Genomic DNA, 16,059 nt, shown 5'->3' on the forward strand with positions numbered 1-16,059 from the left:
ATGGGTGACCCGCGGGTATGCCAGATTTCGTATAATATATATATATATATATATATATATATATATATATATGCCACCCGAAGCTAGCACGAGGGCTGGGATACTGCCAGATTGCCCAAGCCTAGACAGGGGAAGTCGAGAGGAAGAGGTCGGTTTCGAACCACAGGCCTTCCGGTCAGTGAATTCGCGCTCTAACCACTGAGTCATCTCGACTCTCCTGTCTTATAGTAGCTAAACACCAGAAAGGTGCCACAGCTGAGCGGTTATCTTTTTTGATGCTGGGTTCGTTGTATTTCTGGTATTTTACTCGTCTGCCGTATGTCGCTGACATCTCACTCGTTCTTCTTATCAAGAATGGACGCACTGGCTGCGGCATTTGATGAAATGTGGTGGCAGAATGGACAGCCTCATCTGGCCATAGAACACGTGCTTTCGATCCTACGAGAAGCTAATGCCTTTGTCGACCGCCATAAACCCTGGGACAAAGAAGCTGCTGTGGAGCCAGAGTTCGTGATTTCAGTGGCAGCCGAATGTCTTCGATTGACAGGACTTTTGTTGCGACCGGTAGTTCCGCGTTTATCAGCTCGCCTACTCCGTCGCCTAGGAGTGGAGAAGGAAGACGATGCAGATCACCGCAAACAGCCGCAGGACCGATATTTCTGGGACTTGGGATCAGACAAACGGCCATTGTTGCAGCGACTCACTTAACTTTCGTCTAGTGTTGTCTGTACAGCTTGATCTTTTACTGATTATTTTCTAGGTTTTTGTGAGCTTACTAGAGCGAACCGGCTAGTGATTTCCGGATATGCTGTAGAACAACATGATTGATTCCGATGAAATATTTTTCATAACCACGTTGAGTTTGTTTGGTCAGGCGATGCAGTTGCACCGGTACGAAAGCCGCTTGGTTCCATTATATTCATCCGTTAGATTCAGCTATAATCAATTCGTTTATTAACGGTAAAGCTGGTTTCATTGTGTTCGGGAATAGTTGGATTGTTTCCGACTAATGTCAACCACGCCAGTCCAGTGAAGTTGCTTTTTCTTCATCGTACAGTAGGCTTAATAGTCAAACAAACGGGTGAGCATCTGTATAGCGCAGTCGTCGTTGATAATTCGGCTAAAGACTGCCCATTATCCATTCTCCGTTTTCAACACAGATGACGGAGTTCCACAAAGTATTAAACTAGGTGTCGTTGACTTCTATCACTAGTAACGACTTTAAACTAAGACATTGTTCGTGCAATCGGTTGTTCAGACTAGTTCCGCATTGGAACAAAGGGGTCCTAGCGCTAGGCCGTACGGAGAGTATTTAAGTTGGTGGGTGTTAAGGTAGAACAGAGAAAATTCGTGAATTTCCAGGAAGGGAGGCGTCAACAGTAGCATTTTTCCCTAACCTACCCTGCTGTATGCAGCAAATAAGGCGACTCGGCAGCCGATGTAATATAAGAGTGTTTGTTGTAAGCATCCTCACCTGAAGCTGCAGTCTTGACGTGGTGGTCGGGTTTGAGTGCTGCAATGATTCCGCGGGCTACACTAGCTGGAACTCCGTCCCACAACGTGCAACCATGCCAAAAAGCACGAAGGGGAGTAGCGAGACCCCGTACTACGAGTAATCGTGCTATGAAGCGCTCTAGCATTAAGTCGCCCTGTCCTCTACGACATGGGTATGCAGGCAGTAAGGCGTATCTCCCAGGCGACCAGCATGTCCATATTTATGGAAGCAGCGACGCTGCCTTACCCCGAGGAAGGACGGGTTAGAAAAGGTAGGCCCCAAAACCGCACACTCCGATCGACCAACGGTTGACCGTGATTGCCGGCGCATTATCCGATACGGTCGAAATTCTTTTAAAACTAAAGAGTGCAATCCTGCTCAAAAGTCACCTGCTGTATGCAGCCGCATCAGGAATGAGACAGCAATGTCTTATTCCCCAAACAAAACCCTACATTCTACCACTGCCTTGTGAATCAGACCTGTGAATCAGATACTAGGGGAAGGGTCCCCGAACAAAACCCTACATCCCCCCACTGCCTTGCGGGTCAGGCTTTTGAGTCAAAGGCTCAAGGTGGGGTACCTCAACCAAACCCCCTTCCTCGGCCTGGGCAACCGGGAAGTACCATTGGCCCGCGCAGTTCGGTGCCCACCGATGTCCCTCACCAACCCCCTCCCACCACACAAGCAAACGTCGCTGGGTCATTTGACTGTCAATTATCTGACCGAAGGGACCTATGCTTCCTACTGCCTATTAACAATAAACAAAATGACACCTATGTCAAATTGGCAAACGAGCAACGCTTGTTGAGACCTTATAATCTCTTAAAATTGATGTACGCTGTTTCTCCGAACCACACATAAAGACCCAAGCGCGGTTTTGTGCGCGCAAATCCCTCAAACGCCAAATAGTAAACAACCTGAGGAAAGACCAAGGGTTCTGATGGGCATTGAAAGGTCGGGAGTTGGAGAAGACCTATTCTACCAGAAACAGCCGTGTCCTCCATCAACTGATGCAATGGACTGGTCCCAGAAAAGCAACGGTCAGCGAAACGATAGGTGGAAAAGATGGCTCATTAATTCACTTACAAAATCGTCGTGTGGAAAGATGGGCCAAACACCTCGAAAAACAATTCCGCTGACCTCCTGCGACCTTGTCAAGGTCTACTGAAAGCTCTCGCTCGCGTTCACCACATCAAGTGGTATCCGACAGGGCTGTCCTCTTCCACCTTTCCTCTTCAACTTCGATCATAGAGGACTTACTACCAGCCTCTAATGCCTGTCAGGTCGAAGCGCTCTCGGGGCGTCCGCTCACAGATATCGAGTATGCAGCTCGACATAGCTCTTCTGGCATCTGAACCCGCGGTAATTCAAACGCAAAAAATAAAATAATTTAATCTAACTAAACAACTAAATAAATGAATAAATAACCAAACTACATAATCTAAATAACTCTATCAACTCCCGCGTCCAGCGCGCAACTACCTACCCCACCCCGAATCATCGGCGAGCGAAACTGTGGCAGCTACAACCACTGTACGACAAGTACACGGTTATTACACCTGACAATGATGATGATGATAAGCTGTACCATTGTTGTACATGGGCTTGCATACTGCCAGGGCGCTCATAACTAGACAGCAGGGCGACTAGGGTCCCAACCAATGCCTTTGACTCAAAAGCCAGAACATAAGGCAGTAGCGATTGGCGGGCAGTGCAGCTGCATTGCCATTTACGCCGAACAAGCCGCCACAGCTGTTCTAACACCCAACTTAGAGGTCCGGGAGGCTGTGTTCGTCAGATGTCTAGCCACTAACCAACAACTCTGTGGGTGTGGCACGGACACAACCCAGTATAGCTCAGTGGGTCATGCAAACACAAAGTCACACCATGTTAAAATCCAGTCTCTTTGTGACCATATTCACCTAACTTTATTCCACGGCCTGTTCACCTTTTACGCGCGGTTCAAGTGGACAACAGGAGCTACTACCCACAGGAATCCTCAAGCACGAACACCGTTATTAGCCACTTCCCCCAACAGTATATTTTTGGTGCACAATTCTTAGGCAAATCCTAGGAAAGGACATAATACCGGTACCCATTGTGCGGTAGCCATTACACCACCTCCAACCATACATCTATCCGAACAGTTTTGCTTGCGAGAACATATATAACTTTGTCACCTGGGTCTTCTAGAATGTTTTTGATGGTTTACTGCAGTACTGTTTAATGTGGAAGCTACTGGTGTAAACAACCAGTACAGATGGAATGAATGTCCCTAGGTGCTGAGAAATGATGCCTTGTAGGTAGTAGAGCGGCCTGTGGGTCCTACTTCCAATAAACGGGATCTTCTACAGAGCTCATAAAATTAGTCGGACTGTAGTGGTTTTGATTGCAGCGACGCTAAATGAAGCCATAAAGGTGGTTCTTAAACTGGAATTCATATGATGTGGGTGCGGAAACCGAAGTACACAATAGTATGTGTGCCGACAAGTCTGAATCCAAGAGTCTCGAAAAGTGAACTCCAGCATCATGTACAAGTTAGTCGCTCTTCTAGAAGAGGCCCTTCAATCTGTCGGTATTGGTATAACCAACGGAAAGTTATGACAAGGTATATTCTATAGTACAAGTACATGATGATGTGAAAGTGAAGTCACAAACGACCGGTGAGGACAGTTGGCATAAAATATTAGCTTGGTTTTAAAATATCCTCTACCGTTATTTCCCCGGCAAGAATCCGATCCAGGTCGTTTTCTTCGCGAAGCAAGCAGAAGTAAATTAGGCACACACCAGCACTGGCAATGATAACAGGATACTGATACGAAGGAATATCCCGTGGCTTTGGCACGAAATTCATTGCAGCGTGCCATTTCTTGTTGGTTGAATACCGTAGTTGGCCATCAGGTAGGACGGCACTTTTGTCCGCTGCTTGCGAAAAGCGCGTCCTGGGTGTGCTCTTAATAGCTTGGAATAACAACCGTCTGTTAGGTACTGAGTACTGTAAAAACGAAACTGTACCTGACGCGGTATGTTCTTATCGCGTTCATCCGCACCGTCACCAGTATTCCAGAGTGGGCTGGATGATAACTTCTGAAAGAATAAATCGCACGAGGATATGACCAAAGTCAACATTTTACTCATTTTTCAGCCACGAACCCTGTACCGAATTCCAGTGCTTCTGACCGCGACAGCTTTACTCACTGAAGATAGATAACCTGTTGCTGTAATTTTAAGCTAGTAGCTCAGAGACCAGGGTGAGAAAAGATAAAAACAACCATTCAGCTGAAACACCATTTCGTACCTAGCCGCCATGCCACCCGAGGAAATTATGGGGCTGGGATACTTCCAGGTTCCCCAAGCCTATACAGAAGTTAAGATGCATGAGTCGGGTCCGAATCACGGACATTCCGGTCAGTAATTTGGCGCTCTAACCACCGAGACATATCGATCAGGGTGAGCTGACTTGAGGAAGGCCTTGGGCAATAGGCTGAAGTTGGCAAAAATCGGCTGCCAGCTCCGCATATTCGCGACCTGCTGTTCTTGGTTGGGAACAGTCGAACCAAAAAAACACTAACGGATCGCCCAACGGTTGACCGCAACCGCTGGCACATTAATCAGGACGATCGAAAGTCAAGAGTTCAGTGTTCCCCAAAGGTATCCTCTGTGCACAGCAGGATTAGCAGCCACACTTCCACATTTTAATTCCTGTCACCTCAAACCAAATAAGTCCTTTACAGCCAGGATGATGAAGCCCTAAATTCACTAGCTCCTAGTGGGGGGCTTCAAAGAAAATCCTTATCCTCCCTGCTTCTCAAACCTCAGACTATTAAATTAAAAGCCAAGGGAAGGGCCTGGAAAGAAAACTCACCACCCACTTCTTCGTGAGTCGAAAGCTCAACGTACGGTACCCCACCTAACGGCTTGAAACTCGAATACAGGACCCAAGTGGCAGTTGAGTTAAGAGAATCCTCATCCAGAAGCAACATAGTAGTCCTGAAGCTGTTTAAGTGGATTGTATCGATGTTGCAATAGCCCTAAGTCCGAGAGCTGAAGGTTTATTACTCTGTTTTCCCTACTAGGCTTGCCCAGAAGAGTCCTCGGAATTTGGTGAACATAATAACTTCTCGGTATTATCAGACTTCCTGGCATAAGGGAGTTTACGGGGGTCTCCAAAAGCTTCCGTACACAAACTGGTGTGCGTCAAGGAAGCCCACTCACTTCATTCCTGTTTAATTTTGTGATCGAAGAGATAATGCTTCAAGCGCTCGAAGGTTTTCAAAACAATGATATTCGAAAAGAGCTGACGAAACACTTGTCCGTATGTGCGAACGACGTCGTCTCCCATCTTTGAAGATAAGGCGTAAGCATTTTTGGATAAGCTGACCAACGTCCCTTGGCACGCGCTTTGCACCCAAAAGGTGTAAGACCATACCTCTGGACATGCAGTCATTGAACACACCACCAAGCGGAGGCACTCGAAGTTGTGGAGCGTTTCAAGTATCTTGGAAATTATATTAGTTCCGATTGTAATGAGGTGAATGCACGAATCTCTGAGACCGACCACGTTTGCCAATTTGAAGCACTTATGGCGACTAAGTGGTATACCCTAAACCTCAAGCGACGTGTGCATCAACCTACAATACGGGCTGTTTGTTGTACAGCTGTGGGATGTGGAACTGAGACATCCTCCACCAGAACCATGGCTCACGTAGAATAGCGTCAGCAAGTCTGCAAGGAGGCAGATAAAAAACGAGTGTTCTGTTGTGCAACGGGGACTTCCATCGAGGAATGCATCCAGGATCAGAAGCTGCAGCGGTTAGGCCATGTACTCCGCATGCCGAAAAGAGCAGTTTCCCGTGCCCAATTTAAAGTGCCGCAGGCAGGTAGGTGGTCTACATTCAACCTAGCAGAAGGGCATGAAGGAAATTACGAAACGTCTGGGTTCTGCCGGTCCACCTCCCCTTCCAGGATGGGGTCCAACTGTGCGTGCTTGGAAACACTGCCAGATCTGACTGCTAATCAATGTCGGTGGTGGTCTTGCTATCAGTTTTTATCCATGTTATCGGAATGAAAGTCTGCATGGGCGAGTACCACGAAATGATTGTGCTTGGTTGACACTAAGTCCCCTACCCACACACTTTTATTCTGTTCTTGACAATAAGACAAGTTATGGATGTACGGCAGCGAAGCATCACTGTTGGACACGGACGTTATGCTGAGAGCGATGATACCGTTAAACAGCCGACTGTGTTGTCCGAATTTCCGATTCGATAGACACCTGCAGTGGCCGAAATACTGAATGCTCTTTACCGTGTCGACTTATGGGCAAATGAACTGTAGTTCCGATTCACTGAAAGACATTTGTCGGGAATTAGCCACCCTCTTGTCCCCCACGAGGGGTTGGCAAACAGTAGCGGATTTCAATGTACAAGTAAGACACAATTCAAAGAAGCGGGCCTTGGTAGTATGTTTAACCTGAGAACAAAAATCAGGACAGTGGGTGCCTTTTGCAACTTAGAAGTGGTCACTTGTTTTTCAGTAGTATTGGGCGCAGTTCTGCCACCTGGCGCCCCAAATAGCTGAACGGCCTTGGGGTCAAATTGACCATAACTCCATCAGCCTTGATTGACCGTCGTTTTTTAATTTAAGTAGAAACTCACATCCCGCTCTTGTTCTGTACAGTTTTTCACTAAACGTCCCAAGTAGCCTCAGATACCAGCTCCTCATTTAGCACCAGAGAAGTCTTAGAAGCCACAGGCAAGGGAGATATACCAGAGCCTACTATGCAGTGCATAACATGCGGCCACCTCGTCGGGCAATGACCGTAACCGGGATGAGATAATCACGGCTAAACGTGACACCATTAACTTCGCTGGTGATATTTCCATGCGCACATACAGAAGTCGCTGGATCTCAGAACGGTCACCACCATTCCTTCTTGTCAGGCACTGTTTTTCTCCGGTCTCAGAGTACAAATCGGCAAGACGATCGATTGTACGACAGCTCAAGAGGCCTGTGTGTCCAGAGAGGGATGCGGAAAGCAGAGTTCGAGAAATGGATGAGGCCAGTGCAGTTGTCAACCAACCAATTTACCGCCTACAAACCCACATCGGTTCCAGCTGCTCCACTTTCGATCACCAGAAACTGGGAAAGATATACAGCCATCGTTTCAGAAGAGCTTGGTAAACAAGCGGTAGTTTTTATTTAGGCAACGTTTCGCTTTTAACACAAAAGCTTCATCAGGCCAAGTGAATAGATCACCACATTGGCCAGGTTATATAAGACAGACGGGGAACCGATCAGTAAGTCCTCTTCACACTGGATCAGTGTTGCGTGTCAATTAACGGCTCTTGTCGGTTAGTGTGGGTGCTAAAATCTTGAATTGATGGGTTGAAGGTGCTTCAAATTAGTCTCGATCGCTTTTCGTTCCTTAATCTTCGACTTCAGGGTCCTTCACTTGATGATTCACCTCAGGTGCCACTGGTAGATTTTCCGTGAACCTCGTGGGCATGTGAATGTTACGACAAGTTAGTTGGGGTGAGGGGGAGGTGCGTAAGGTTGAGCGGAATCCAGATGATGACTACTCTTCCCTCTGATAATTGCACACCAACACGTGTTAGCTCGAGTGACCCAAGACCGTTCTCCACACGCTTGCCAGTTCGGTGCCTTCTATTCTGTTAACACTGGGATGCTTGGCAATTTCTACCGCCTCGGTTATCAGTCTTTGTGACGTGGACCGTAGTCCTCGCCCCGAAACCTCAACATTTTCCAAGTCCATTTTGTGTCCCGTGTCCAGTGCCTGTTCTGCGATTGCCGATTCTTTCAGTAACGCTTGATATTCATCTGCGTTTCTCGGCGGCCTGTTTATTTTTCCACTATGCTCTCCGATTCTGGTGTGTAGTTCCCTTACGTCTGTCTTATATAGACCTTGGTGCAGTCGTTACACTTAATTTTGTAGACACAGTCCCTGGTTGTTTGCCGGGGGGCGATCCTTCAATTGCACCAGTGCAGAACGCAGTGTTCCCCCTTTGGAAAGCTACTCTTACGTTAGCCGTGTTTAGAATTCTTCGAATGACAGATGCCCTGGTTTACACGGAATAACAGCTGTCCCGATCCATTCCCTGTTGGGTTTCGCTACTGGTACCAACACCGTTCGCAATTGACGCCTAGTCAAACTAGCTGGATATCCACTACCTGGAAATTCTTTACTTCAATTCGGGCCGCTGTCCGATCAGCTTCTTCTGTGCATAGGGCCCTTACACGCCTAAACATTGACGAGGCAATACTGGGAAATACCGACTTCGGATGGGCAGACGAGTAGCTCAAAACTGCCCCAATGTCGGTTGGCTTCCCTTACACTGTGGTCTTTAGTTTTCCATCGACCTTATGTCATGCAGTCTAAAAAGACCAGTTTACCCAAGGTTGACTCCATCCCCATACTAAATTTGATCTGCGGAATCAGTTCATTCAGCACTAAACTTGTCTCGTTTCATCATGACGAAGGGATCATCTACATAACGCCAGAATACCTTAGGTGGGTATGGGAATCCGTCTAGAACTTTCTGTCCAAATTCTTCCATAAATATATTTGCCAAAACCGGGGATATTGGAGATCCCATTGCTAAACCTTGTGCTTGAGTGTAAACCACGGAGTCAAAAACGAAGTGGGTGAGATTCATGCATGCTTTTATGCCTTCTACATTTCATCCACCGTGAGCTGTGTCCTTTCTGAAAGGGTGGTGTCTGCTAGTAGCAGTCGCTTAGCTATTTCTAAAGAGTCCTCTTTCGGCACATTTGTATATAACAAACCGACATCGAAACTTACCAGGATTTCATCTGGTTCAATGGTGACCCTCGCTACTTTGTTGGCAAAGTCATACGGATTCTTAATGTAAGTACCGGATTTCCCGGTGAAAGGTTTTAAAATACCGGCCAAGAATCTGGCCAGCTCATGTGGTGGGGAACCTATTCCGTCTACTGTCAGTCTTACCGGGATATCTCATTTATGGATTTTTGGAAGGCCATAGAGCCGTGGTTGGGTTGAGATTTTGGGATACAATGGATAACAGTTAACTTGCCCTAAGTGGTTTATCACGGACCGAAAATATTTGCCAACTTCAGCTTTACTCCTATTCATTATAGATGTAATATTCGCATTATCGATCATCCGGTAAGGTCCCTCAGTTAGGTGTTGCTTGACCTTCTGTAGATAGTCACTCTTGTTCACGACAACAGTGGCCTTACCCTTATCCACCTTTGTAATCACTGTGTTGTCCACCTTAGGGTGTGTAAGACTCTTCGCTCCTCTGGTCTAATATTTGGAGCTCCTGGCTGCTGGGACTCAAGGACTGTGACAACTGTATGGGTAGCTTCTCCGTCTCCATTGGCGGAAGTTTTTGGAACACAGATTCAACGCTTATTATTATTATTATTATTATTATTATTATTATTTCCGCCCTTATCACTTTTTTGCTTACTGCAAAATTCAAGCCTTTCTCCAATAGACAACGCTGTTTCTCACTTAGTTATCTGTTTGATAAATTGACCACCCTACAATAGCTAGTATGGGGCTCGAGCTTGGTCACGGGCTCACTAGAATTCTGAGTTTTTGAAAGTAACTTCTCGAACTTACGGATTTGTCTTTCTTTGCAACATTACCCTTGGATGGCTTACACTTCTGTTGCTTTGGTTTTGAGTAACTAGAAGTCTGTGGGCGAGGGCACGGTTTGAAGATCTTGGATGAGCCGACATGCGTGGTGACGGATATCAGATAAACACTGAGTAGTCAAGTATATCCTCTGTTCGAGGAATGATTTGGCCGCTGCGAATGCTATTCGGGCGGAAGCGAGTGACGCGTCCGGTGGCTTAACCCGTAAAGATGTGCGGATTATGTTGTGCTCCAAGCATCTTTTATTGAATATGCGGTGGTTCTCCCATTTCGCCTCTAGCGTTTGTGTCAAAAGCGAAAAGTTGTCCAAATGAAAACTAGCTGTTTACCACGGTCTTCTGAAACGATGACTTCCCAATCGGTTCCGAACTTTCTTCAATACACAGCCACGCTTTGAAGGTGATAGCATGTTCAGGTACTTCGGCAGCTAGTTAGCTACTAATTGAAGGCGATAGTTTTGATGCACGAGCACCACTGACTGAGTGATTGGGCCGTTTCAGCTGGTGTAATTGACTATTAATGTGTTGATAACGGGAGTCACCATCCAAGAAGGCGGCAGTTATCGGCCCACCTAAGTTGCCGGTTAGTATTTTTGTACTTTCCTGCCAGGTTACACACTATCCGTCTCTTGGTCGCTTCCACTGAGCACAGGGCTGGGCGAAAAAGGGACTGCGAGGCAGACGGGTTTCTGGTATCAAGAGTACATTTCTTAGCAATCATAACCTGTGAAGCGTGAGTAATTCATCTACAACGGGAGAGTTCCCTCTCCCAAAGACCATCTGACGTACATCAGAAATACGGATCCGATATTAATATCAGATCCACACAGCCAATGTTTCGGAGACGCCGATGGTCAAACACTGATATCTTTCGTATGTCCTCTGATTGTACAGGCCATGTCTCTGATCTCCCGACCTAAAGCTGCTACCTGGAAATGGTAGTCGGGCGAGTGCCGCAGTAACCCCGCGGGGCTACACTGGTTGGAACTTGGTTCCAGAAGGTGCAACCACGCCAGAAAGGCCAAAGGGGACCAGTAAGACCAAGAGCCGCGAGAACCTGTACTACGAAGCGCTCTGGAAGTAAAGCCGCACTATCCTCTACGACAGGGGTGTGAAGGGAGTGAGGTGTTTCCCCCAGGCGTCCAGCATGTCCATATTTATGGAAGCAGCGATGCTGCCTTACCCCGAGGAAGGACGGGTTAGAAAAGGTAGGCCCCAAAACCGCACACTCCGATCGACCAACGGTTGACCGTGATTGCCGGCGCATTATCCGATACGGTCGAAATTCTTTTAAAACTAAAGAGTGCAAACCTGCTCAAAAGTCACCTGCTGTATGCAGCCGCATCAGGAATGAGACAGCAATGTCTTATTCCCCAAACAAAACCCTACATTCTACCACTGTCTTGTGAATCAGACCTGTGAATCAAATACTAGGGGAAGGGTCCCCGAACAAAACCCTACATCCCCCCACTGCCTTGCGGGTCAGGCTTTTGAGTCAAAGGCTCAAGGTGGGGTACCTCAACCAAACCCCCTTCCTCGGCCTGGGCAACCGGGAAGTACCATTGGCCCGCGCAGTTCGGTGCCCACCGATGTCCCTCACCAACCCCCTCCCACCACACAAGCAAACGTCGCTGGGTCATTTGACTGCCAGTTATCTGACCGAAGGGACTTATGCCTCCTACTGCCTACTAACAATAAACAAAATGACGCCCTTCTAAATCCATGAAATCCTTTTTATATAGGAGCTTTTAACGTCCGTACCCTATGTCGAACTGGCAAACAGGCAACGCTTGTTGAGACCTTATAATCTCTTAAAATTGATGTATGCTGCTTCTCCGAAACACGCATAAAGACCCAAGCGTGGTTATGTGCGCTCAAATCCCTCAAACGCCAAATAGTAAACAACCTGAGGAAAGACCAAGGGTTCTGATGGGCATTGAAAGGTCGGGAGTTGGAGAAGACCTATTCTACCAGAAACGGCCGTGCCCCCCATCAACTGATACGATGAACTGGTCCCACAGAAGCAACGGTCAGCGAACAGTAAGTGACAAAGATGGCTCACTAATTCACTCGCAAAATCGTCGAGTGGAAAGATGGGCCGAACACTTCGAACAGTTCAGCTGGTCGGCTGCAACCTGTAGAGATAATGCATACGGATGAATGGAATGTAAACCTTATCGCCCGTCGGAAGAAATAAAGTACAAAATAGCCGTAGTGAAATGCGGCAAGGTCTTAAGACCGGACGGTTTCTATCCAGTCCTCTTCAAAGAAGGCGGACCCAAGGTGACCCAAGTTACAGAGAGAAAGTGTTCACAAAATGCGGTACACCAACAGGTATTTCTCTTTAAAAGGTACGCGGACGCGTGGCATCAACCTGTTAGCTTCAGCGTCAAAAGTGCTCTATAGAATTGTCCTTCGAAAGTTGACTGAACACAGGGAGAGACAGGTCCATGAAAATCAAGCTGGATTCCGTCCTGCAAGAGGATGCATTGATCATTTCTTCACCCTCCGACAGATTCTGGAACAGTGACACTGCTTCCATCAACCAACAATGGTTGTGTTTCTTGATCTGAAAGCTGTCTTTGACTCTATGGGCCGTCAGGCACTAGGCCAGTATGTGTGGAGCAAAGGTGTCTCCCATAAATTCTCAACCCTCCTTAAGGCGCTGCATGCCAAATCCCGCGGCCGTGTGCAGGTCTACGGAAAGCTCTCTCCTGAGTTCACCACATCAAGTGGTGTCAGGCAGGATGTCTTCTTTCACCTCTCCTCTTCAAATTCGTCATTGATGCGATCATGGAAGACTCATTACCAGCCTCTAATGCCTGTGGGGTCGAGGTGCTCTCAGGGCATCCGCTCACGGATATCGAGTATGCAGCTCGACATAGCTCTCCTGGGATCTGACCCCGTGGTAATGCAAACAATATTAAATGACCTAAATAACTCTGCCTTGCGGCTCGGCATGAGCTTCACACCTGCAAAGGGTGAAATTCTACTGCAAGACTGGGTGGGCTCGAACCCTAGGCTCATGGTTGCAGATAAACCGGTTGAGGGAGTAGACGAATTTTTTAATTGAGCAGTCCCGGTGGTCTCGCGAAAGATGATATTTTGATCCGGATTGTGAAGGCCAGAGTAGCTCGTGTGAATCTGAGTCACGTGTGGCGTAAGCGTGACATCAGCTCCTCTGCCAAGGGTCAAGCTAACAGTGCTGTGGTGCGCTCCATATTGTCATAAGGGTCAGAAACCTGGCTGCTGCGCGTCGAAGACGTCAAAAGACTTTCAGTGTTTGACCATTGATGTCTTCGGAGCATTGCCCGAGTTTGGTGGGAACACTGGATACGCAATCCTGAAGTACGTCGAATGGTATTCAGAAGAAATAACTCACCCTCAATAGATTAAGTGATCACATTGCGTAGGTTGCACCGGCCTGGCCACATGCTGCGTACGCCAGTCGATCGACTACCTCGAAGGGCTCTTTTCGAACAACCACGTGAAGGGTGAAAGAGAGTCAGAGGCGATCAAACAACGACTTGCCTTCAGTGGAGCTTTCACATCGAGAAAACGACCCACTTAAAATTTGGAGGAGTGGCGCTGTTCAAGAACTTGTTTGGTCGATGCACTCTCGGTCAAGGAAAAACTCAGCTTGATTCCCACGAATTCTCGCCTCCCGACAATCGATCAGCCTGGGCAAAATAATGCCACAGACCACCCTAGATGCGAGGGATACCAGTCCGATGCCGCGATGATTTTTGCATGACATTCTTGTGCACATTCTGAGGATGCTCGAGCAGCTCCATTTGTCCAGAACCTCACCACATTCTTTGAAGAGTGTGAGAGGATTGGCATCTCACGCTGAAGTTGTTGCTGACATTGGGCTGGTGTCGGTGTTTAACTCAGGCCTGCTGGTTCTTCTATCGGTTGTGTTGAAGGAATTCCTTGAAGTGTTCAGTCCATCGCTCAAGACGACAATTTTGTGAGTGAACTGCCACTCCGCCCTTTTCGCTGACACATGCCTCCTTTTGACCAGTGGATTGAATCATCTGAAATAGGACGCAGCTGCTATCCGCAGGCGCCTCCTGGGCTTTTCAAATATACCAGCGTTCCGTCATTCTTCAAGCTCCTGATTATCCGTCGTGCGAGAGATCTGCGTCTGCAATCATAGTATCTGGTTGCTTGTGCGGCCTTTCTGGCAGCAACATCTGCTGACCTTGACGACATCCAATGTTCACTTGGTCGAACCGACCATTCTGAAAGCTGAGAGCACACCTTCTTTAACTGGCTTCCACTCAACCCCTGGCCTCGTCATCTGCGAGACTGTACTGTATCGGTAGCTCTTAAGCCAGATCAGCTCGATACTCAGGAGCTACTGAAACTAGTCGAAGTTGACGAATAGAACTGCCCCGCTTTGGCAAGTACAATGCTGACGGAAAGTGAAGTTAAGGCCAGGTCCTCACAGTGGCACAGTAGAGTCAGGCTGCTTACTTCAGAACGGGATACAATCTTGGATTGCATCCAATTCAATTCAAATTATCGGCTATAAACCGTGTGTCATAGGCACATTGGTTCCAGTTGCTACAGTTTTGTTCACCGAAGAACGGGAGTGGAACGTGAAACCAGGCCTTGGAGGCGATGGCATGTTCAGTTCGTCCGAAAAGTGGGTAGCTATGCATTAAAGGCGATAGCGATTGGAGAACCAAAGTTGTCCCAGCTAGTCCGCAAAACGGGACGCACAAGGACCTCGTGGCTTAATCAAAAAATAACAACGGAAACATAATACATAGTAAAGAACAGAGTAAAAGCCGTTGGGCGGTTTGATTTCAGCAACATGTTAGTTGACCGTCTGCTCCTGTGCCTATGTTTTTCATTTGACTCGCTCATTCAGAACCGTGGCCTGTGAGATTAGACCTCTCTCCTAAAGCGAAGGGATACCAACATGTCTTGAAACGCCCTCGGACTGCTGGACCAGAAGAACTCCTCTTCATAGATGAAGGAAGTCTGTGTTCGGGGCCGAGTAGGTAGTTCGTACATATTCGCAAACAAAAGCACCAGTACAAGTGCACGCCAACTTACGTCATTTACAGAACTGCGAAGTATTGTTTGATGCGTATCAAACGAATTTCGATTAACCTCGAAGACCGTGTACACAAGGCAACCACAAGAGAGGTCTTACTTTACGGCTGAGACTGGCGAATCCCGGTCAGACAACCATAGCATGACAAGTGAGATTGTTGCAGCGAGTAAGCAACGCTTACTTGATACATACGCAGCGAAGTGTATAAAGCGAGCTTCCCCTGCGGTGTACGACAACGCCCTCGTCTGCCCTCTTTAATTTTGTTTTTGATGTACTGCTTGAAACTTCTTTGCCAGTTCCTAAAACCTCGGGGATTGAAATGCTCCCGAGCCAATACAGACACTGATTGTGCGGACAGCGTTCTCCTTGCTTCAGGTCCATTAGAAATGAAAATCACTCTGAATAATCCAAACAATTCTACCATATTAGTGGTATGTGCTCCACGACTGCAAAGTGTAGATTGATGCTACAATACCGGGAGGAGAAAGCCCACAAGCGCCAATCTCGTAGACCGGCGTGTGCCTCGCGCACAAGCCCTCACTCTTATTGGCTGGTTACCCACGGGCCACGGATTCACGGATTCACGGATTGATCTCGTAGACCGCGTGTGCCTCGCGCACAAGCCCTCACTCTTATTGGCTGGTTACCCACGGGCCACGGATTCACGGATTCACGGATTGATAAAAAGGATCGAGGCTATTGCCCAAGTCTCCCGGGTCGGTTTTGTTCTTGTCGGTCAGTGGCTGTCGTTCACCTGAAAGGCACAAGTGAAAAAAGGGTGTAGCACTGCTCTTTATGTTCTCAGCGCGGGGCAGTATGCTCGCCAGCGCGA

General features: G+C 47.6%; 2 protein-coding genes across 2 annotated transcripts in view; one reads left to right on the forward strand and one right to left on the reverse strand.

Annotated features, from left to right (window-relative positions):
- Window positions 1–861, forward strand: part of T265_13851 (hypothetical protein) — a gene marked incomplete at both ends in the record, with an annotated part of 14,598 nt that extends 13,737 nt beyond the window's left edge. The window contains one exon of the mRNA XM_009170864.1: window positions 355–861. Within this exon, the coding sequence (XP_009169128.1) occupies window positions 355–421 (67 nt within the window). The remainder of the gene's footprint in view (window positions 1–354) is intronic.
- A 3,320-nt stretch (window positions 862–4,181) lies between these two features.
- T265_05758 (hypothetical protein) lies at window positions 4,182–7,657 on the reverse strand (the record flags this gene model as incomplete). The annotated part of the gene is made up of 3 exons (XM_009170838.1): window positions 4,182–4,483; window positions 7,275–7,505; window positions 7,597–7,657. The coding sequence occupies 3 exons, from the start codon at window positions 7,655–7,657 to the stop codon at window positions 4,182–4,184; spliced, it is 594 nt and encodes a 197-aa protein (XP_009169102.1).
- Window positions 7,658–16,059: the final 8,402 nt, after the last annotated feature.

The sequence above is a fragment of the Opisthorchis viverrini genome (genome assembly GCF_000715545.1).
Source record: "Opisthorchis viverrini unplaced genomic scaffold opera_v5_106, whole genome shotgun sequence".
Taxonomy (NCBI): domain Eukaryota; kingdom Metazoa; phylum Platyhelminthes; class Trematoda; order Opisthorchiida; family Opisthorchiidae; genus Opisthorchis; species Opisthorchis viverrini.